General features: G+C 37.2%; 3 protein-coding genes across 4 annotated transcripts; 2 read left to right on the top strand and 1 right to left on the bottom strand.

Annotated features, from left to right (window-relative positions):
- The first annotated feature begins 6,679 nt into the window (after positions 1-6,679).
- Positions 6,680-15,952, top strand: LOC112190772. The gene is made up of 10 exons (XM_024330250.2): positions 6,680-8,264; positions 8,791-9,001; positions 9,661-9,805; positions 10,504-10,704; positions 10,902-11,060; positions 11,155-12,167; positions 12,267-12,450; positions 12,549-13,635; positions 13,671-15,633; positions 15,729-15,952. The coding sequence occupies exons 4-9, from the start codon at positions 10,521-10,523 to the stop codon at positions 15,631-15,633; spliced, it is 4,590 nt and encodes a 1,529-aa protein (XP_024186018.2). The 5' UTR covers positions 6,680-8,264; positions 8,791-9,001; positions 9,661-9,805; positions 10,504-10,520; the 3' UTR covers positions 15,729-15,952.
- An 884-nt stretch (positions 15,953-16,836) lies between these two features.
- LOC112188285 lies at positions 16,837-17,927 on the top strand. Its single transcript, XM_040515593.1, has 2 exons — positions 16,837-17,233; positions 17,323-17,927. The coding sequence occupies exons 1-2, from the start codon at positions 17,021-17,023 to the stop codon at positions 17,437-17,439; spliced, it is 330 nt and encodes a 109-aa protein (XP_040371527.1). The 5' UTR covers positions 16,837-17,020; the 3' UTR covers positions 17,440-17,927.
- Positions 17,928-19,889: 1,962 nt separating this feature from the next.
- Positions 19,890-21,442, bottom strand: LOC112188284. Of its 2 annotated transcripts, none has more exons than XM_024327379.2 (5): positions 21,056-21,442; positions 20,859-20,909; positions 20,629-20,762; positions 20,446-20,537; positions 19,890-20,346 (listed from the first exon to the last, which is right to left on the bottom strand). In XM_024327379.2, exons 1-5 carry the CDS (start codon positions 21,347-21,349, stop codon positions 20,168-20,170), a joined length of 750 nt encoding a protein of 249 aa, XP_024183147.1. In that variant the 5' UTR covers positions 21,350-21,442; the 3' UTR covers positions 19,890-20,167. The 2 variants fall into 2 exon arrangements, with proteins under 2 accessions (XP_024183147.1, XP_024183149.1); XM_024327381.2 differs by having other exon boundaries at positions 20,168-20,335; positions 21,056-21,441.
- Positions 21,443-23,086: the final 1,644 nt, after the last annotated feature.

The raw sequence follows: 23,086 nt of genomic DNA, 5'->3' as shown, positions 1-23,086 counted from the left end.
TTCGACTCGTCCCGGCAGCAGGAAGCGAAGACCGGTCATCCCTCTCCGATCTGCACTTTCTCTCTCATCCCTCTTCGAGGTGGCTGGGAGCCGGCCCACACAGATGGAAGGTGTGGCGGTTGATGTGATGCTGGAGGTGGAGGCCGGGCTGCTGGTAGACGGGAAATTGGTGGAGGATAACAACGATTTGGTGCCCAGAGCTTTTCTCTGGGTGCCCAAACTATATTTTTTTTTTTATAGATAAAATGGGGCAGAAGACCAAAATGAAAAAAAAAAGTTTCTATTGGGGCAAATAGACGTTTTGAATTGATGTAATCTCCTTGTTTTTTTCCTATAATCAAAGTTTTATATGTCTAAATTTAATGAGATTAGTTCTCATTATAGCAATTGAAAGTCTTATTGGGGGATAGTAGATGTCTATTCGGGGGCAATACATGGCTGATAGACGTCTATTGGGGGGCAATAGACTTTTCGAATTGACGTAATCTCCTCGTTTTTTTCTTTAATCAAAGTTTTATTTGTCTAAATTGAGGGAGATTAGTTCTTATTCTGGCAATTGAAAGTCTTATTGAGGGGCAATAGACGGCTATTGGGGGGCAATAGACATCTATTGGGGGCCAATATACATCTATTGGGGGCAATAGACCTCTATTGCCCCTCCATTGGGGAGCAATAGACGTTTATTGGGGTAATAAACATGTCCGGCAACCTATAACCGGAATCCGGCTGCCGGTGACAGGAATCCGGCGGCCGGTGACCGGATTCCGGCGGCCAGTGACGGGCTCCGGCGAAGTCTCCTATGGTTTCTCTCTCTTCCATTTTCTCTCTCTCTCTCTCTCTAAGTAACAAAAGGGTGAGGGGTAAAATGGTATTAAAAAAAATTTAAAACAAAAAAAAATCTTAATGGGGTATTAGAGAAGACTCCCTTAGAGTGTATTGGGTAAGAGAGAATTAAAAAAACTTAATGGGGTAAGTGGGAAAAAAATCCCTAGAAATGGGGTAAATGGACAAAACCCCTTTTTGTAAATTAACCATCTAGTTATTAGGTTAGATGTTTTCAGATGTTTATCATTGTTAGTAGGCTCACTTTAATTAAGTGAGCAACTAGGTTTTAAACTTTTAATGGTCCGTGTCTATCATGATTGGTTGTTGTTTGGCCCTAAGATACATGGATTGAGTCTAAAAAAACTGATGTATTTGTTGTTCTAGCTTTATCAATAAAATAAAATAAAATCTATGATTCTTAAAAAAAAAAAAAATTAAAAAAATAATAATAATAAATAAAAAGATAAAAAGAAAAAACCTCGGTAAAAGCTCAATTAAATTGGAGACTTCAAATAAGTCCATTCTCTGTCAAGTTACGGTTGTCGTCGTGGATTCCAGCGGGCGGTCGGATTCGGGTCACTGGTTCGTTGTTAAAAGTACCCAGTCTTACTCTGGCTTAATGTTGGGTGTTTCATTATCAGCCTGTGTTGAGGAGAAAGGGAGATCTTGGGATAGCCCACCCAATAGTTTTCTATTGTGGTCAGTACCTATTCCAGTAATTGCTACATAATTTGGTCATTTTAGCGCGATCAGCGACTCAATTCGATCCTTGTTGTTGGATCTATTGACGCATCAATCTCTCTTTGTTAGAGTGAGGATTTGTGCTGTTAGTCCTTCATTGTTTATTCTTTGTTGCAAACCTTGGTTGGGTGCTGTGATTGTGTTGTAATTGCAATTTTATGAATGAAGTTATTTCCGATAAAAAAAAATTGGAGACTATTGAAATACTTATACGATTCATCTTAATAGTAGTAATTGTTGTCAGAACCATCTTTTTTTTTTTATTTAATTAGATTGTTAAACGATATCTGATTTGATTGATTTTTTGCATAGATGATCTTTAATTAAAGGATAATTTAAAATGGATGATTGGATTATGAAATTGTAAAGTGAAATTACAATAATGATCACAATGCATTGTGTGCATATAAAATAATTCATTTTCACTTGCACATACAAGAATATCGAGATAGGAATTAATTGAGTAGGCGAATGAGATTATACATGTCTCTGTTAATTTTAATGAAGTCAACTATAATCTATGATAAACAACCGACTACAAGCCCCCTAAGCATAATAATAGTGTTTTCGCTTTGTAAACGAATGGTCGTGAATTCGATCCTCACCGGGGTTTTTTTTTTTTTTTAAGGAAACAGAATCAGGTTCCATTAAATAACAACATCACTCTGTCAAGCTTGAGGGTTTCAAGAAACCACTCATAATACAAGTTCAAGCACAATACAGACTGTCAGAGCAGCCATATCCTAGCCAAAAAAAATCTAAAAACCTAAAGGAACTGCAACAAACTAAAAAGAAAAATGAGAGAAAATAAAACTCCTACATCTATCCAACCCTAAATCAGAGCAACCAATTTAACAAGCGTTGACGCCTAAGACCTTGGTGTACATCGCCACTCATCAATCAGCCAACAGCAACGATCAAGGGCCGAATAGAGTAAAAACCGAGCGATGCTAGTTTATTCAAAACAAACAAAAACTAAAATCCTTGCCACACCACCAACCCAAACCAAACCAGGCCCAAAAGATAAGGGAAAGAGAAAAGGGTGAGCCCAGTCAGGAAGCAGCCCAACCAGACAGGGCCCACAGCCCATCACCCACCTCCTTCCCTTCTACCTTCAGGTCGATCCGATCGGAGCCCGAGGGCAGCGCTCTGTCCATTCTTCCAATGGCCAGCCGCGAAGCTCCGCCATCGCCTTGGTCAAGGGAGGAGACCTGGCCCCAACCTGGAACAATAGACAACGATCAAATCGCTAGAAAACCCCTTCCTCAAAAGTTTCCCGCGCGTGATGCTGCAGCCGTGAAACCATCGACAACCCAAAACCCGGCACGACTGATTTCCTTACACACCTGAGCCACACCCTCAACTGCCTTTGCCGAAACAGCCGGGAGTCGAAGCCCGCACCACCTCAACTTTTTCCGTTGAGCAAACGATCTGGAACACCGGCGCCGATGACCAAGACTACTTCACCTCTCCTAGTCGTCACTACCCCGTCGGTGCCTGGTCTGGGGACAGTGAGATCGCCTCCTCCAGCAAATGAAACCCTAGGTTTCGCCTATCGAGGTCGCTCCTTACTACTCGGAGGCCTCCTTTTATCCTCACCGGGGCTTTATTTTTTCCTTTTAAAGAGAAAAAGAAAAAGTCAAAATCATAAAGTATCAACCAAAAGTCTGAAACTCGACCGGATCTTCATGAAATCCAACAATAACTATGGGTAGGGTGTCGAAACCTCAACTATGTTGTTCACAAGGTTCGAAAAATCGCTAGGCGCTAGTCGGGTGGTGGCCAAGGAACTAGCGCGTTTTTTTTGTTTTTTTTTTTTTTAATAGCTTTTGTTTATATAATTAAAAATATATAAGGCTTAAAGAGTAATAAAATTGCATCTAGAATATTCAAATTTCAAAAGAGTCCTCAAGAATCAAAATAGGGAGAGAATGTTAAGTAATAAGCATACAAATATACAAATAATAATAATAAAAATAATAATAAAACGCCCAAGCTCAATGCCTAGCGCCTAGCCGCCTAATCTGCCTGGGCACCCGCCTAAAATCCAGACGCCTAGAATCACCTATTCTTCATTAGTCGAGGCGGAGAGGCACCGCCCAGCGCCTAGACGCCGCCTAAGCGGCCTGGGCGGCCGAATTTTAGAACATTGGTTGTTCATTTACTCTCTAGAGGCGTAAGTTTTCATTTGTTAGGCTTTGGCAATGTGAATGTCCTGTAGTTTTTTATGAAGCAAAAAAGAAGCATTAATTTTCATTTGTTACGCTTTCACAATGTGAATACAAAAGCGAAAGAAATATTCGAACTTTTTTTTTGTGTGCAAAGAGATATTCGAACTTGAGAATCTAAAAGGAAAGAAGAAGAAAATCTCTTATTCATGTCGGTGGTCACACATCCTACGAGAAACGAGAATCGATTTCAACCGAAAATGAAAAGTCAAAATAGTCTCGGGAAGTGCATAGTATTAAACACCGAAGTGGCATGTATGGCAGGTGTCTCTAACATAACTAGTGCACTACCAAACCACCGATCAAAACCCCTAACAACAAAACAATCACACCTAAGAAGCAGCTGCATAACTGCAAAGAGTAAAAGGCAGATCGAGGATTTTCTATAATATGAAAACTTCATCATCATCAGCTGTTGATCAGGAGCAGCAGAGAGAACAACGACACCGTTTCTGCATCCCCGTCTGCCATTTCTTTGAACTCATTAAGGCTTGCCTCAACTGCCTGGGACTCGATGACTACTCCGCCGCTCATTCGCTCAATACGATCATATAGTTTTAATGGCTGATCCTCCTCCTGAGAACGCACGAGAAATGAAATGCAGCGTAAGAATTAATCCTCCCTCTTCCTCTTAACAATTCTTGGAATATTTCAGATCCATAATATCTTGAAATTAAACCCTAATAAGTACTTTGGTTTTGGCCTTTAATTTGATCTTAATGATGCAGGAAGATGAGGGAACGAGGTCAGGAACAGAGGGAGAGTTAAGAACAGGGGTAAAAGAACCACATGTCCACTCTGGTCATGGTGCACAGATTAACTAAGCTTCAACCTAAGTAACTACTTTAATTTACCGCTCCCAAAGTTCATCCATAGCCTTGTTACTCCCTAGTTTAGTCTGCCTTTTTTACATGTCTAATTGCTATACATTCCTTTTTCTCTTAGCTTTTATCATGCATGTACAATTGAGGCCATCGATGTACAATTATAATTTAGTGCCTTTTGTTTATTAATTATATATCCTGGTTTTATAGTTAAATTTGTTGTTTATTCATTTTTCGTTATGCTGATATTGTATATTTTATAAAGAAATGCAAAGGGCCGGATCGGATGGTTTTCAGTTGCAACCATGCATCGTAAAATTTAGGAAATATGCCTATGAGTATGACTAATAACTATAGAACGGCAAAAACTGTAAAACAGCGTTAAATGTGAGAGATTATATAATTAGCAGTAAATAACTTTGTCATGTAATTAATGTTTCTCTTGATGAAGCGATATAATTTTTTGGTGAATTATAGCCTTGATTATATTTTTTTTTTTTTGAACCAAGCCCACAGGGCGAAAATATATTCATCACAAGCCATAATAGGCCATTACATACCCTGCCGCTGTCATTTAAGGACATAGACAGACAAGAAGGTAGTGGTAGTACCCACAATGGTACGTAGAAATAGACCCACTCATTATACATTTCAGATCGTAGAAATAGCGGATATCCTCCTTCGGTACTACTCCAGAGACGCTAAAGAGAAATAGAGTGCACATCGGTGCCTAGTTTCCTAATACAAGGAATTATTGTAATTTAGATAAAACTAAAAAACATAGGGTTGGGCCAAAGGCAAAGCCCTAGCCCAAATGAAAGCCCAATGGACGGCTCAAAAGAAGAAAGCCCAAAACTGCAAGGCTCAACAGGATTTGGAGCAAGGCCCAAAACACCATCAGTCTCCCATCCACCCGCGCTGCACCACTCTCCACCACCAGTCCGCCATATCTGTGCCGCACAGACCACCACCATCCTGCCGGCCCAGCATACGCCGTACAACCCCACTTGGCCAACTTCGCGCGCATCTCTCCAGAAAACGCAAGCAGCAGCCCGGAGAATCCAGATCGTCACCGCCGCAAAGCTCCTCCGAGCCCCGTCGTCGCTCCCCATCAGAACCCAGCCGCTACCCAGATCCGCAGAAACCCGCCAAAGCTTTCCATCCCTGCACAACGCAAACAGAACCAACGATGTCGTCTGGACCTCACCACCTCCACCCATCCAAGCCTCGAGATTCAAAGCCCCTCCCACGACCTTCCTTAGGGAATAGTAATTCCCGTCCGGCAGCGGCCCAGTAGCAGCGAGGCAAAAACCTCTCCGATCCCAAGCGCCGCCGGACGAGCAAATTCTCAAAAACGGAGACCTAGGGTAATCCGATTTTTTTGGAGCTCCTTAGAAGTTTTAGACCAACTTTTATGGCCTTGATTATATAGTAATAGAATCTTTATTAATTAAGCCAATTCTCAGGTACATGGTTAAATTTTTGAAGTACCTGAAATGCCTATACTTTATTAAAGCTCCATAAATCTATAAATACTGTATCTTTATTAATTAAGCCAATTCTCAGGTACATGGTTAAATTTTTGAAGTACCTGAAATCTTTATTAATTAAGCCAATTCTCAGGTACATGGTTAAATTTTTGAAGTACCTGAAATGCCTATACTTTATTAAAGCTCCATAAATCTATAAATACTGTATCTTTATTAATTAAGCCAATTCTCAGGTACATGGTTAAATTTTTGAAGTACCTGAAATTATTAATTAAGCCAATTCTCAGGTACATGGTTAAATTTTTGAAGTACCTGAAATGCCTATACTTTATTAAAGCTCCATAAATCTATAAATACTGTATGAAGGATATGATGGTAATCTTGACAATAAAATAAAGGGGTAAGGATTCTGCTGCGGCAGAGAAGAGAAGGAAAAAAAAAATTCCCAACAAATTCTCAGGTACATGGTTAAATTTTTGAAGTACCTGAAATGCCTATACTTTATTAAAGCTCCATAAATCTATAAATACTGTATGAAGGATATGATGGTAATCTTGACAATAAAATAAAGGGGTAAGGATTCTGCTGCGGCAGAGAAGAGAAGGAAAAAAAAAATTCCCAACAAATTCTGCGGCAAAAGAGAGGGGGGAGAGAGAGAGAGAACAAAGACGCAGTCGCGCACGATCTCCAGACTAGAGACGAACTGCCGGGCCACGATCTCAACACAGATCGATGCACAAGACGACGTGGGAGAAAATCGGTGTACAAATGGATGCATCAGGACTCATCCCTCTTCCAACTTACAGTTCATACGAAAATAAGATACACAGAAAGAAAGAAGAGCAGAGCACAATCAAACCCAGCAGGAGGAGAAAGAGAAAGAAACAAATCGGGTGACGGTTTGCAGACTTGCTAATTGCCATTGGGTCATTTCAGATTTTGGGTTTTGTTTTGCTCAAGTAGAAGACGAATCCACTATTGCAGACTTGATAATTCCCATTGGGTAATTTTCAAATTACGTTTTTCAGATTCAATTTGTTATCTTCTCGGGTTTTCTATAATCCAATCCACGGGTTTTCTATAATATCAAAGTATGTTCTGCCATCAAGGATCAAACCCACCCAGGAGGATAGGTTTGGTCCTGCCGAATTGTCCTTATTTGTGATGTTATGTTTTTTGAAAGTTTGTAGATTCACTTGAAGTTGGCATTGGGTAAATTTTGAAGTTTGGTTTTCATTAGAGACTTCCAGTCGAATGATCATTCTGTTTATGTTTCGCTTTTTTTTTCCTTTTGGAATTTCCTAACTGATTTTTTTAATGTGGTTTATGTTTTATGACACTTTAGAGGAACCTACCAGATTCAATGACAGATAGGGACAGTGTCATGTTGTTCAGAATGACTTATATATGTTTCATTCATTGCAAGAAAGCATGAATAGTTATGGTTCCAGGTAATCTAATCCCTCTGTTCTTCTCGATTGAACTCATTTGGTTTCCCAATTGCACAGTTCTTTTTATTTTTAATTTAATTCTCTTTTTTCATGTCGAGGGGATAATGTATGCATAATCTTTTTGTTCATTAGATTGTTTTTTGCAGAAAGAATTTTTATTCTTCTTCTTTGTTTACTCTGATTGGGGTTAGTAATTGATGATACTATGACTGTGTGCGATGATTTTAGCATTTTTTTCTGGGTCTTCTTTTTATTTGGTTCCTGAACAGGGTAGTCGTCTAAAATCCTATCCAGGAAGAAAACAAGGAAAGGGCAGTGGCTATCTAAAGTTGGGATTCCATGGTGTATCTGCTAAGAGCTTCCAGCAAAATTGGTTAGGTTCTTCATTTTTTGTGTTAGATATGAATTAGGACTGCAACTAATAATTGTGTTTGAATATATTATTCGTAGATATCGATGTTGGTCTTCCTTTCAATTTGTTTACTGTTTTGGTAGTGATTCTGATGTTCCTTTGGCTTTCCCATTCATATTTTTACGTTTACACATTCATGTCATATTGATATTGCTGATTTTTCCTCTTGGTTAGAGATAGATCTCACTAAAGTTCTTGATTGGCCGTTTTTTCATTTTGATTTGTTTCTACCTCCTCATGGTCTGGTAACAATTCTCTCCCTGGATTTATGTTTTACAGATTATTAGATTGAGGTTTGTTATTTTCCTTCCCTCAGTTCTTCCATTTAGATTGTGATCTTATCTCCATCTAAGCATTTTGAGATTTATTATTTTGGGTGTTCTTATTACTGTTATATGAATTGAGGTTCTGATAACTTTTATTTAGTGCAGCGTTGAGGTTTTCTTTGTTTGCTCTCTTTAAGGTCATAAAAGCCTCTATTTTTTTTCCTTTGTATTTGTTTACAGATACTTAGACATAAGGTCTACAGAGAGACTATGAGGTCTGCAAATTCTTTTTTACTCATTTTGATATGCAAGTTACAATCTATGCTTCTTGAGTTACTACTTACTATATACATTAATTTGAATCCTTATTTTCTATTGCCAAAAGACTTTAAAAAAAAAAAAATTGGGATTGTTTGTGATTATGCCATCTGTTTTGTTAGAGATATCTCCCATGTTGTTAGAGATATCTCTTTTGTCTTCGGTTCTGTTTCTTTCTTTCTTTTCATATGTTTGATCCTTTAATTTGTTTTCATTAATTTTGTTTCCTATACAGGTTAAGGAAAATAATCTCAGTGGTCAAGGAAAACAATCACATTATTTGGGTTTGCATTATCAAGATGTGATGTTATGTTTTTTGAAAGTTTAGAGGAACCTCACAGATCAGCATTAGCAAGTTTTTTGTACTTGGTTGATGCAACATGTGAGATCTTGCTTATGCTTCTCTCCAGTTGATGGTGTCTCATAAAACGAAAGTTAATGACAAGGTAATTCTATAATCACTCCAATATTAATATGCTGATCTATGTGCGAATTATTTTTAGCTATAATGATGTTTGAAGTTTTGTATCATTCCATAATTTATTTATTTTTTAATCTTTTTCAATCTTTTCCCAAAGGAAATTACCTGCTTGGAATTTAGGTTTTCCTTTAATCTGCCCCCTAATTGCATTTTTACTTCTCTTGCTTTAGGCTGTCTAAGTGAAACTCATTGATGACCTTTATTTCTCTTTAACGCGTACATTGCTCGGAAATATAGTTATAAGACAATTAGAAAGTAACAAATATGCTGAAAGTAACCTCTTTGTATCCTCAAGACATACCTGGCAAAACTTTTCAGTGAAAATTTCAAGTCAAGTACGTTTGAATTGGTGTGTGCATCAATTGTTTTTTTTTCCTCTGTTTTTGAGTGGGATTTTTTGGTTGTGATTTGAAGACTTTTTTCTTCTTCTTCTTCTTCTGAGAATTGCTGAGAAATGTTAATACTTTGGTCACCTAGCATGATGCCTGATACATTTTGACATTTTAGTTCTTTCACAGGTTTACTTGCTTTGAAGTTCTTACATTTTGTTGAATCTGCTTCTAATTCATGTGCCTGAGAATTGGCTTAATTAATAAAGATTATAGTGTACGTCTTTTCATGCAGTAAACACCAAAAGACTGGGCAACTCGACAGTTAAATCAGGTCATGTTGGGTTCACATACCACTATGTCTAACTGAGGTTCACATACTAGACCGAGTCAGGTTCACAGAGACGAATCAGGGGCAACCCAGACTGTGGATGCTTCAAGTACGTACTGGCCTAAATGGCTAATACTGAAACTACCATAAAATTACTAGAGGAGTTGTAGCTATGTTTTGATGCGGTGTTACTGTAACACACCGTTACCACTCGATCATTTAATTGTTTAAAAGCAAGTAAGGTGTTGATGACAATAAACCAGTAGATTGTCTTTGGTCGTGGTAAAAGTAACCATATATCTAAATATGTTGTTCAGAATGATTTATCATTTCATTCGCCGTAAGTAAGCATGAGTTTGAAAAAGACATTTTCATTGCAACCTGTGATGATATGATTAATTTCATCAGTAATGCAATTCTTTATAAATCAGTGAATCATATCTTTTGTCTATGAGTTGTAAATAGAGATGGCTAGAAAAAAAATAAAATTAAGGATAGTAGTTTACATGGATAGTACACGTATACCAAACTATATAGCAGTTTTCTCCACCAGACCCAACAATGGGTTAAACTTAGTAGGGAGAATGAAATTGAATGTGTTTTCTGAAATTAGCAATTAGAAACTTTTCAATTTTCAAACTAAAATCGAAAAAAAAAAAAAAAGATAAACTTTTCTGAAATTAATAATTTACTATCAGCCCTTTTTGCTCAAGATCTTTTTGTTATCTTCCACTGAAAAGTATAGAAAGAGAGATGAACGGAGCAACAGCTTTGGAAAAATATTAATATTTTATTATATTTTTATAGGAACAGGCACGACACAAATGGATCATAGAGAGCGTGCACATGCTAGCCATCAGGAATGGAGACAATCGATGAGTTCTACACAACATGAAGCCTATTTGGCACGGCGGCGAGCTCATGCTAGGGGAAAGCGACTAGCCGTGGAAAATGTAAGTGACCATGAACAAGAGGCGGGCCCAAGTAATAGGAATAGGCTAGCTCCAGGTACTTTTGTATTTCTTAACTATACCACTGTTACGAGTTTTTATTTTTATTTTTTTCTCTTAATACTTACAAGTTACATCGCTAGAGTTTACCGTTACACGATGTATGGATATGTGTATTAATAACACAAAACAAAAATTCTAAACTTAATAGTTGGAATTAAAATAATTGACAATTGCTTATTATTATGTTAATAGTACACTCCGACAACGAGAGCATAAGTTCAAGAGTCTCATCCTATTCCCAAAACCATGACCAAGATGCTACAAGGGTGCGCTTGACCCACATAAGACAATTAGCCCGTTCGACTACGTCTCGACTAAACAATGTGGTTATTCAGAATTCTGTGCCTTACGGTAAGCTTACCAAATATTTATATCCAACCTATTCACATAAGTGAATTTTTATTAGGTGTTTTTGCTAAAATTGTATATTTTCACTTATAAATAGAGATGCCTAATGTCACAATGAATAATCACGATGAGGACCACAATAACAACGAGCATATGGTGAATAATCATGAGGATCAGAACAACAACACTGAGCTAGAGAATAACCCACAGGATCAGCGCAGCAGCAGTGTTGACGCAGTGCGGCGTACAAGGAGAGCAGTAGTAAATTGCAACTGCGCTAGAGATTTTAATGAGGGATGGGGTGTCCCATTTTGTCGATTGCCTGCACTAAGAACATGTCCATACTGCAATGCACGGTTATTTCATCGAGAGACCTTCAATTTGTGTTGTTCGAAAGGAAATATTGTTCTGCCTCTAATACCCTCTCCGCCAGAGATGATCCAGCTCTTTTCTGACCAAACAGATGTGGGTAGAAAATTCAGACAAAATATCCGAGCCTATAATAATGTGTTTGCGTTCACTTCAATGGGTGTGCATGTTGATGAATCCATTAATCTTCAAGGTCGTGGAATTTATACTTTTCGTGCACAAGGTTCTATATATCATAAGATTGGTGGGCTTTTACCAAGTGAAGGGGCGAGACCACGATATCTACAAGCTTACATATATGACACCGAGCATGAACTTGACAATCGATTGTCTGAAAGTGTAGTTTTAGACAGGGCACTGGTTGAAAAGATACAACAGATATTGAATCACTATAATCCATTTGTCCATCAATTTCGAAGCCTCGGACAGCGCCAAGACTTGCCCAATTGCAGGCTCATCATAAGAGAGCAGCCTTCTAATCAACGTCAGTATTGTTTACCATCTACATCACAAGTTGCTGCTATTATAGTAGGAGGGGGCGACATCAATCCGAATGGAAGAGATTTAATTGTCCAAACAATTAGTGGAAGACTCTGGAATGTTAAAGACTCGGTCGGATATTACGACCCCATGCAGTATCCTTTGTTATTACCTTATGGAACATATGGGTGGGATATTAATAGTCATGATGAGAATGGAAGACCTATGTCATGTTGCGACTACTATGCATATATGTTACAGGTTAGTACATTTTTTTTTCCACTTTAGTTCCTATTGCATTAAATGAAAAAAAAATCATACTTAAACACCTGCTAAATAAATAAAAAATTGATTGTGCAGATGCGCCCAGGTGATGAAAATCCTCTACTTCGAGGCGGACGGCTCTTACAACAGTATGTTGTAGATAATTACGTGAAAATTGAATCCCAAAAACTCAGATGGCTTCGCAGTAACCAAGATACAATTAGGAAAGAATTTTATCAAGGACTTCAAGACTCTTTTATTGCAGGGGAAAACAATGCAGGTAAGAATTAATATTTCACTTTCACCTATATATCAGATATGTGAGTTTTTCAATTGTACAATTGTAGAAATATTTAATATAGATTCACATTTTCTTAGGTAACGTCGGTCATAGGACAATTCTGCCATCATCATTTGTTGGAAGTCCACGTGATATGTACCAACGGTACCAAGATGCGATGGCTTTGGTTCAAAAGTATGGCAGACCAGATTTGTTTATCACTATGACGTGTAACCCGAATTGGGAAGAAATTAAAAGTGAGCTACTCCCTGGACAAACATCACAAGATCGTCCAGATTTAGAGGTCAGGGTATTTCGTTCAAAACTTGAGCAGCTAAAAGAAGACATCATCACCAAAGGGGTATTGGGAAGAGTTATTGCTCATGCTTTTGTCGTTGAATTTCAGAAACGGGGCCTACCACATGTACACATGCTGGTCATATTGGATGAAAATGATAAGCTTAATAACCCTGAAGATTATGACCGCATTGTTAGAGCAGAAATACCAGATAAAGATGAAGAGCCTCAACTTTATGATCTGGTGTTGAAACATATGATTCACGGTCCATGTGGAACCTTAAACCAACAGTCTTCATGTATGAAGAATGGGAGATGCAATAAAAGTTATCCAAAATCATTTGTAAATTTCACTGTGCAAGGAAACGATGCATATCCTATATATCGAAGACGAGCAAGTCGCTTACCAGTCCCTCTACGTAGATCTAGAGACACAATGGTGGATAATAGTTGGGTTGTTCCTTATAACCCGTGGTTGTTGCTACGGTATGATTGTCACATCAATGTTGAAATATGTGGGAGCATAAAGAGTGTCAAATACTTATATAAGTATGACTACAAAGGTCCTGATAGAGTTGCAGTTCAAGTGCAATCTGACCCAGAGTTCGATGAAATAAGACAATTTGTCGATGCAAGGTGGGTTTGTGCACCAGAGGCTTTATGGAGGATATTTAAATTTGTAATGAATAGAATATATCCAACAGTCGACAGATTACAAATACATCTTCCAAACATGCAACAAATCAGATTCGATGCAAATGAGACTGTAGAAGTCATTCTAACAGATGAGCATGCACAGAAGTCTATGCTTACTGAATATTTCACCATGAACCGTATGGATCCGGAAGCAAGACGATATCTGTATCGAGAATTCCCTCAATACTATAGGTGGGATAGTAAGCAAAAAGCTTGGGTGAAAGAAGGAACAACTACAAGGTAATTGGAAGAATATACAGTGTTTCACCCTCTGAAGGTGAGAAATTTTACCTACGTGTCCTTCTCAATCATATAAGAGGACCGAGATCATTTCGTGATTTGCTTACTATTAATGGAGTTCTGCAAACTACTTTTAAGGAAGCGGCAGAGAAACGAGGTTTGCTGGAAGATGACAATAGCATCCGACAATGTCTGTTAGAGGCCTCTGCAATTAGAATGCCATCAGCTTTGAGAAGATTATTCGTCACAATTTTGGTGTATAGTCAACCAACTGGTGTTCGAAGATTGTGGGATGAATTTTATCCTTTCATGATTGAAGATTATTCTTCTTCAAGTGATATTGTCGATGTTTCTGTCAGAAACAGGCTACTTCGAGATCTAAATAGAATGCTAGAACAATTTAATAAGGGCACTGGAGAATTTGATCTGCCTGAAATGACAAGTGAGCCAGAAGATAGTCTAGGAATACCGAGATGTATTGAAGACGAAATTTCTATAAATATCCCGCAAGAAGATATTGATGCAATTGACCACCTTAACAACGACCAAATGATTGCATTCAACACCATAATGGCCGCAGTTGAGGGAAGAGAAAGTGCATTATTTTTTATCGATGGTCCTGGAGGTACTGGGAAGACGTACTTATATCGTGCATTGCTAGCAAAGTTGAGAAGAATGAATCATATAGTCTTAGCCACAGCATCATCTGGAATTGCTGCAAATTTATTGTCCGGCGGGAGGACAGCTCACTCTAGATTCAAGATTCCACTCAATGTAGATGCATCATCCATGTGTTCCATAAGTAAACAGTCTGCTCTAGCACGACTGATACAAGATTCCACTGCAATTATTTGGGATGAGGCACCTATGACACATCGACATGTGTTTGAAGCACTTGATCGAACATTTCGAGACATAATGGATGTCGAATTACCGTTTGGTGGAAAGATAATGATTTTTGGGGGAGATTTTCGTCAAGTTCTCCCTGTTATTCCTAAAGGAACGAAGTCTGAACTCATTCAAGCCTCCATTGTGAAAGCAACATTTTGGGCACAAACAAAGATATTGAGATTGAGACAGAATATGAGATCCATAAATGACCACCAATTTGCAGAATTTCTACTTCGTGTTGGCGATGGAAGTGAACAAGTCATTGACGACGAAATGATGAGATTACCAGAACGCATGGTGGTTCCATGGGAAAGTGACCAATCTATCAATCAAATTATTGATGAAGTTTTCCCCAATTTGGGTGATCATGTAAATGATGCAAGATACATGGTGGACAGAGCATTGATTACTCCTATAAACGATGATGTGGACGTGTTGAATGAAAAGATAATCAATATGTTTCCGGGTGAAGAAATTACATTGTACTCATTTGACTCTGTTGAAGATGACATGAGAAATTTGTACCAACCAGAGTTTCTGAACTCAATAACCGCAGGTGGGCTGCCACCCCACAAGTTAACTTTGAAAGTAGGTGCTCCAATCATGCTTTTAAGGAATATTGACCCTAAATTGGGATTGTGTAACGGTACTAGATTGTTGTGTCGTGGTTCGTACCAAAATCTGATTGATGCTAAGATACTAACAGGACAGTTTGCTGGGACTAGAGTTTTTCTACCTAGAATTCCTTTGAAAAGTGCAGAAAATGCTGGGCTACCATTTCAACTAACAAGAAAGCAATTTCCAGTCAAACTGAGCTTCTCTTTGACCATAAACAAATCTCAAGGTCAGACTATCCCACATGTAGGTGTTTACCTCCCAGATCATGTTTTTAGTCATGGACAATTATATGTTGCATTGTCGAGAGGAGTATCAGAGTCAACCACAAAAGTTTTGGTTAAAAAAGGATCCATAGTTGGTGAAGATGGCGTATTTACGAAGAATGTAGTATTTAAAGAAGTTTTGCTTCATTCAAACACAAATGATCGATCGTCTTCATAGGTACATCAACATTTTAATTGATTATAAACATACATATTTGATTGAATTTTTTTATATTACAATCTGTAACTTTGTGTAATTTTTTCTATTTGTAGGAATGGTTGAGACAGAAGCTTTAGGAGATGTGTTTCCATATTTTCATGTGGTTGGTGCATGAAAACAATCAATAAAAATGAACACTTCTTATCTCAGTAAACTTATTTTCAAAGAGTGGAACAAAAAGAAGCATACAGAGTATGTTCTCTTAAGCTTTGTTTCTTTTCCATTAAATATATTTTTATTTTTGTGGTAGTTAATCAATTCCAATACTCTTAATCTATGTATATGTTTTTGTACAGAGTTTTATATTTTTTACTAATGGATATGCCCTCAGTTAATCAATATTCCTTAAAGAATTAGTTAATATGCAACACAGAAATTATGTTGCACTCATGAGTAACATTTCAAATATGCTTACCAAGAGAGGAAGGACAATACGCACGCGCGAGCGCGGCCCTTCCGCACGCGCATCGCGCGTGCAGGAAGGCTAGTATCTAATTATATATATATATATATATATATTATTATTTTTTTTGAAAGGATCTAATTTTATATTTAGAATATCTAACTTTGATGGATGCAAATCTCAGTGACATCATAAAATCTAAATAAATAAATAAATATGGTATTATCACTCTAAAACCTCACTGACAAAGAAGCTTATTAAACCCTAAACCATATTAGATTTTGTATTTACAAAGCAAATCACAGAAGAATATTCCTAAATTGTTGGTTAGTTATGGACCGGAAGTAATGCCCTAGTGCAAAAGCAAACCGTCCTAGGGCTTATTCATCATTAGATTTAATATTAAGAGTTGTGATTAAAAGAATGGTTTTAAAGTGTAATTTAAACCCTTAAAATTAATTCTAATAACATGTGACTATAAAATTCTTAGTCACCTGGTGACTATAATCATGACTATATGAACACTACTTTTATTTGATGCGTGTAACTTTTTTTAACATAATTAAGCCAAATTTCATAAGTAGAAGGAAGTTTTATTTGCTTGCTTAAGAAAATAATTTTCCAACAAAACTGAATTTAACATTTCAAGCAATAGTTTGATTAAAAAAAAAAAACATTTGAAGCAATACACCTTTGTTGTTGTTAACTTGTTGTAAAGGAAAATCGAAAAAGGAAAGGAAAAAATTTAAGGAAGAAAATCCCAGAGGAAAATCCAATGCCAAAAGAGTCTCGGTACTCTCTCTTTCTGTCCAGAGTCAGGGAAGTAGGTAGTGCAGTAATAAACTCAATTCATGGCAGTTGTCTCTTGTGTGATAAATACATCTCTACCCCAAAAGGCCTAAAAACCACTACACTGCACCACCAAAACCGCCTATCAAGAAAATGGAGTCCTCGAGCTCAGCCGACCAGAGAGAAGAAGAACGACACCCTTTGTTGCACAGCCCCTGCCATTTCTTCGACCAACTCATCACCGCTTGCCTCAAGTGCCTCGGACTTGATCATGACTTCTCCTTCTCCGCCGCCGCTGGAAAGACAAAGGCAGATCAACATCAACAGTACCCTGCTCCGCAGACCGAAATGGAAATGAAATTCAGGGTAAGTCTCGATCTCTTCTCTCTCTCTCATGGACCTAGCTAGGGTTTTAGAATCTTTTGTTTACTGTATGGTTTGTATGTTATGCGCAGGAAGAGGTTGTTGTGACAGCCACAGGTAATGCAAGGTGGACAAGAGCGTTGAGAGTGAAACGGCCTTCGCTAGGCTCTGGTTCAGGTCCTCAGATTAACCGTGCTTCGTCCTATTAACTTCAACAGCTAGCTGCTAGCTTCTTCTAGTTTTTCATCCTTCTTCTGTTTCTAACTTTTGTACGTTTTACTCTTTCTCTTTTAATCAAGTAGAACTGAGGCCTTCAATGTATCTGGATCTTCAACAAATTACTGTGCAGTAGATTTCGAACTGATAGTGAGGCACATATATGTGTTTGGTGTTGATGAAGTGGTATGGTGGTTTAGTGATTAGAATCTGCATATGTTGCAATATATCAGCGAAAGTTTTACCGTATTAAAGCCTGGAGGATCAGATATCAAATAAATGCGTTAAACTTTGAATTCTGGTTGTGTAATTAATTCTTTGATCTTGAGGACCAAAGAGATAATGGATGCATCTGTTTCAGGCAAGTCCAACAAAAGCGTTGTTGCTTTTTTTCCTTTCGTATAAATATCTACAAAAGGATGAGTTATGTTTCTTTCTGAGTAGCTAGGCTTAATAGACGGTTGCAATTTGGAGCTGCACAAGTGAGATAGAAACCCTCTCTATAGAGTTTTCAAATTATCAAATGGGATGTAAAATACTCATTCAACTGTTAATTGAACTGGTAATTTGAAAGCTATATTGAGTCGTTATACTAATTAAAGTTCTCATTAAGTGATTGCGGGTAGAGATAATCACGAATTTGTGGTCGACAGTGCATCAAAGTAATAGAAATTAACATTCCAAGATGAAAAACAATAGTAGAAATCAAACAACACTCTTATTTAGTGGATAATGTGGGTGGTGGTTCCATTTTTGTCTTGTTTTACTTGGTATAGAGCTCTTCGGCTTGGCATAGCAAAACCAGATTCTCACTGCTTTCAACACTCTTTGCTCCTCTTTGCCTGATCGCCCCATGTGGGTGCCTTTAGTTTCTGTCTGCAATATCTGATCAGATTTCAATACCATCTATCTGCCACCTCTACAGAACCACACCACCTACTAAATAAATACTTCAGTGAGTTGCTCATACTATTACTAATAAGGCTGTGCATGGATTTTTCACAGCTTTAAGAAGCTTGCAGTTTACGCCTGTGGACCAGTGAAGTAAGGGGCGGAGCCTTTTTCAGTCTTTTTTTTTTTTTTTAAGCTAACAAAGTTTGATTCCTCAAATGAAATATTATATCTCTTGCCCTAAAAAAAAAATTGAAAGTATTATATCAATATATCAGTCTGTACAAAATATGTTTTTGCTCACTAATTAAGTATCCTATTCATTTCAAAAATGATCTTTGGGCAATGTTATTTTCACTTCGCACTACTTCAACAAATGCTTTACGGTAACAAATATCAATCTTAAAGTGTAATATTGTTACAAACCAAGAGTGTGAATAGCAGTTGCCCTTTTAAGTCCCTTCTCTAATATTATAGTTAAAACTGAACAAATTCAAAGGGAAGCCGTTCGTCAATTTCTTCCACTAGCATTCTCTCATGCCAGCAATTTTCCCAGCTTAGCTCTTAAATAATATCAGGTCAAACGTACAAACATGTGCTGTGATGGCTATTTTACGAGTTACTTGAATAGGAGGAGGCCTAGCTCGGCTAAAACATGAAAGCGAAGCCACCAGACCATATCATTCCCCTTTGCCTATAATCATCTTTTCAATGCCTAATTCTACCCATGCTACTCTGTTATCCTCACTTCCAATGCCAATGCCTACCTCTACCCAAATTTAGTACCTGTTCATTCCGTTGCCTAAAAGCATTTTGTATTTTCGTTCAATGATCTTTTCAATGCCCTAACTCTACCCATGCTGCTCAGTTAACCTTCGTTACTATTCAATGCTCATCTCTACCCAAATTCAGTACCAGCTAAATGTACACCACCCCCTCTCCTTCCCCCTACCCTTTTTCCGTAAGAGAGTTATCATCAAGATCGTTCCTTACTCCAAAAAATGAGAAATGCCTAGCAAAGCACCTTGGTACTCCACACCCAAAAGATATTAGTCTATTAAGACCTAAAGTACATCTCAGCAATATCATCATTTCTGTCTCAGGAGGTAATTTTACCTTATTTGATGCTCGCGATGCTCGCTTTCAGTAACCAAACCCACACAATACTTCATCATATACAAGGGCAGTATCTATAAATTTGTGCTTATCAACTGAATCACTTATTCAAAACCAAGCATGTTCAATCCAACTACATAACTTGAATTATTTTAACAATGTAGTTTAGCTCTAGCATCAAAAACAATGTAAGTGCTCATATGCACATGGCTATAGTACCAACCCTTCAGTAAACTTTCATGAGTTAATACCAATTGTTAGTAGTGTTGTTAATTGAATTAGACACTAATCTATATTCCGACTAAAGCCTTTCCTCACCAGTCTAAAGCTTGTAAGGTGGGAAATGAGTCAGTGATCAATCTCAGTACAAATTCATAACATAATTGGCACTTCAACTTGAGATACATAAATCAAGCTGAAACATATCGGGGTCCAGTTCAACAAAAAGATGATGTTATTAATCAAGTAGAAACATAAATAGGTGTTCTTGTACAAATCTACAAGAAATCAGTTGCACTTGCAAGTAACAACAGAAAGAAAGATGGCAAATCAAAGGATATTTAACTCAAAGGCGACGCTTCTGAAATGGGATGGCCCAACTGGAAGTACACAATGCTAACTTAAGATTTGAAACATGAACCAAGGAAGATTTATGTACATTGACAAAATTTGATGTTGCTCACCATGAAGCTCTGGTATGTGTTGTGATCTCCACTATTGCTTCTTCCGTCTGATCAAAAAGTTGAGTGCCAACCTAGAAAACCGGGTGATGGTGAAAAACATTTGCCAGAGAGCACGACCCTTCACGACTCCCTCTCGTATGCTTCTTGCAGTTGTAGCCAAAAGTGGCCCCGGAACCTCATTTTTCGGACTTGCTACTTCCTGCACGGATGCTAAGCAAGTAAAGATAAATTTTACATTCATTGCCCAATTCTATTGGAAACTCACAGTGAAACAACAAAAATGAAAAGGCTATAGAAAACATGGATAACCTGTAGGGGCCATGTTTGTCAAGCGGCGCAACCTGTCCTCCGCCACACGAACAGCTCGAGTAGAACTCCTAACACCTTGTGTAATCTCCTGGCTGCACCACAAACCAAATGAAAAACGATAAGGATTTCAGCTAACTAAAGATGAGTTACACATAACAAGAGTCTAGAAATAGTAATTCCAACCCAAGATCACTGAGCTCCATGGTTAGGTCACTGATCTCCATCCCGGATAAGCGAACAGCCGCCATTGTATCCGGAAGCTCTTCCCTCATAACATCCATCAGCTTTGCAAGTGAATCAGCTGCTCTCTTGAAAGCCTTCACCACTCCACATTTGGTCACCACAATTTACTAACAAAACAAACCCAATTGCCAATTCTAACCAAAACCATCAAGCTGTTCAAGATCACATACCAGAAGCGTTGGAATTGCAGAGCAGAAGAGCCACGTTGCAGAAACCGCAGCCTATTCAAAAAAAAAAAAAAAAAAATCCCAAAATAAAAACAAAACTTTGATAGAAATTAAAGACAATTTCTTGAAAATTGTTTACAGAATCAAATATAAGAACTATAGTGAGCTTTAAATTGAAATGGTTAGGGAGAGAGAATTACAGCGCAAGCAACGACATTGAGGACAACGACGTGTCGTTGGGTGAGGTTCCACTGAAGAAGGTGGGACGAAGGTGATGGGGTTCCGATGCTCTCTGTGTAATGCGATGAAATTGACGGCTCTGAAGCTCCGTTAACATACTCTGACTGTACGGAAAAGGAGTTGAACCGCCGTGCGGGGAGTCTGAGATGGTAGGGGAGACGGTGGGGATTAGTGGCGGTACCGGCGAGGCCTCCGAAGTTGGAGTTGGGTTTGATTCTAGGGTTTGAGAGATTCAATTTCAGAGCAAACGACATTGTTTGGCTCGCTCTTCTCAGTGTGGAGGGAGGACCCTATGACCTTGAGGCTCTTCCCTCTTGAAATCTCCACCCGCAGGCCAGCGGTAGGAGGACGTTTTTGTCATTTCTTTACAATTTTTAGTGTTATTAACAATTTTTTGTTTTGTTTTTTTTTTTTTTTAACTATTGGTAACTTGGTATTCATACTTCCTCATTCGATATGTGGCTTATTGTTCAAAACTTTGATTAAATTTTAAAATGATTAATAGAGGTCGATGTCCAAACTTTGGAGGTCTGGAGGACATCCCTACAAGAAAACGAAAGCTCTGCTATACTGTGACTCGAGCTAAGAATGTGGATCAGTGATTAGTGTGTAAGGACATCTCTAACAGAGTAGCTAAATTTTATTTTTAGCTATATATAATTATTTCTAAAGCAAAATTCAACTCCAACAAACTAACTATATTTAACAAGAGAATCGTCTATAGCTAAAGCAAAAGTTATATTTTTCTCTTCACTTTTGTCCACATGTCAATATACGATTCGATAAAACATAATATATCATTTACAAATAACTACTATTGTTAGAGCAACATTATTAAATCAATAACTATATTACACAACTTTAGCTAAATTTAACTAAAAAATAATTGAATTAATTTCAGTTTACCCCTCTGAGGTTTGGAGGTGTCATCATTTCACTCCCTGTACTTTCAATTTTGAATTTTTACCCCCTAAACTTTCCAATTTCAATCAGCCGTGTCCAATTTCTACTATTCCGTCCAAATTGGACGTTAAGTTTGACTTTTGAGGGCTAAAATGGTCATTTCAACATAAAAAAAATTAAAAAAAAAATTAAAAAATTTTCTTCTGTTTTTTAGTTTTTTTTTTTTTTTTTTCTGTTTCTTCTTTTTTTTGTTTTTTTTTTCTTCAACCTATACACCACAAGTTATAATAGGTTTATAAAAACAAAAAAATACTCTAGGTAGTTGAAAGCCGCTCGCTGGTCTACTATATTTGTGACATATCTCCGATAAAGTGAAGAATTTAGGATATATCCAAAATAAAGTGAAGAAATATCTGTAAAAAATGATTTTACACTTTATCTATAAATAAATATGTGTAAAAAAACGATTTTACACAAATATTAGTTCACTTTATTGGGGATATACAGATATTTACAGATAAAGTGTAAAATCATTTTTTACAGATATTTCTTCACTTTATTGGGGATATATCATAAAATTCTTCAATTTATTGGAGATATATTACAAATATCGTAGACCAAAAATGATTTTACGCAGATATTTCTTCACTTTATTAGGAATATATCCTAAAATTCTTCACTTTATCAGAGATATATCACAAATATCGTAGACCAAAAATGATTTTATACAGATATTTCTTCACTTTATTGGGGATATACAGATATTTATTTACAGATAAAGTGTAAAATTATTTTTTACAAATATTTCTTCACTTTATTGGGGATATATCCTAAAATTCTTCACTTTATCAGAGATATATCACAAATATCGTAAACCAGCGAGCGGCTTTCAACTTCCTAGAGTATTTTTTTTATTTTTATAAACCTATTATTACTTGTGGTGTATAGGTTAAAGACAAAAAAAAAAACTAAAAAACAGAAAAGAAAAGAAAAAATAATTTTTTTTAATTTTTTTATGTTGAAATGACCATTTTAGCCCTCAAAAGTCAAACTTAACTTCCAATTTAGAAGGAATAGTAAAAAATGGA

The sequence above is a fragment of the Rosa chinensis genome, chromosome 2 (genome assembly GCF_002994745.2).
Source record: "Rosa chinensis cultivar Old Blush chromosome 2, RchiOBHm-V2, whole genome shotgun sequence".
Lineage (NCBI taxonomy): Eukaryota > Viridiplantae > Streptophyta > Magnoliopsida > Rosales > Rosaceae > Rosa > Rosa chinensis.
The sequence above is the reverse complement of the archived record's forward strand: the minus strand, read 5'-3'. Positions and strand labels throughout refer to the sequence as shown.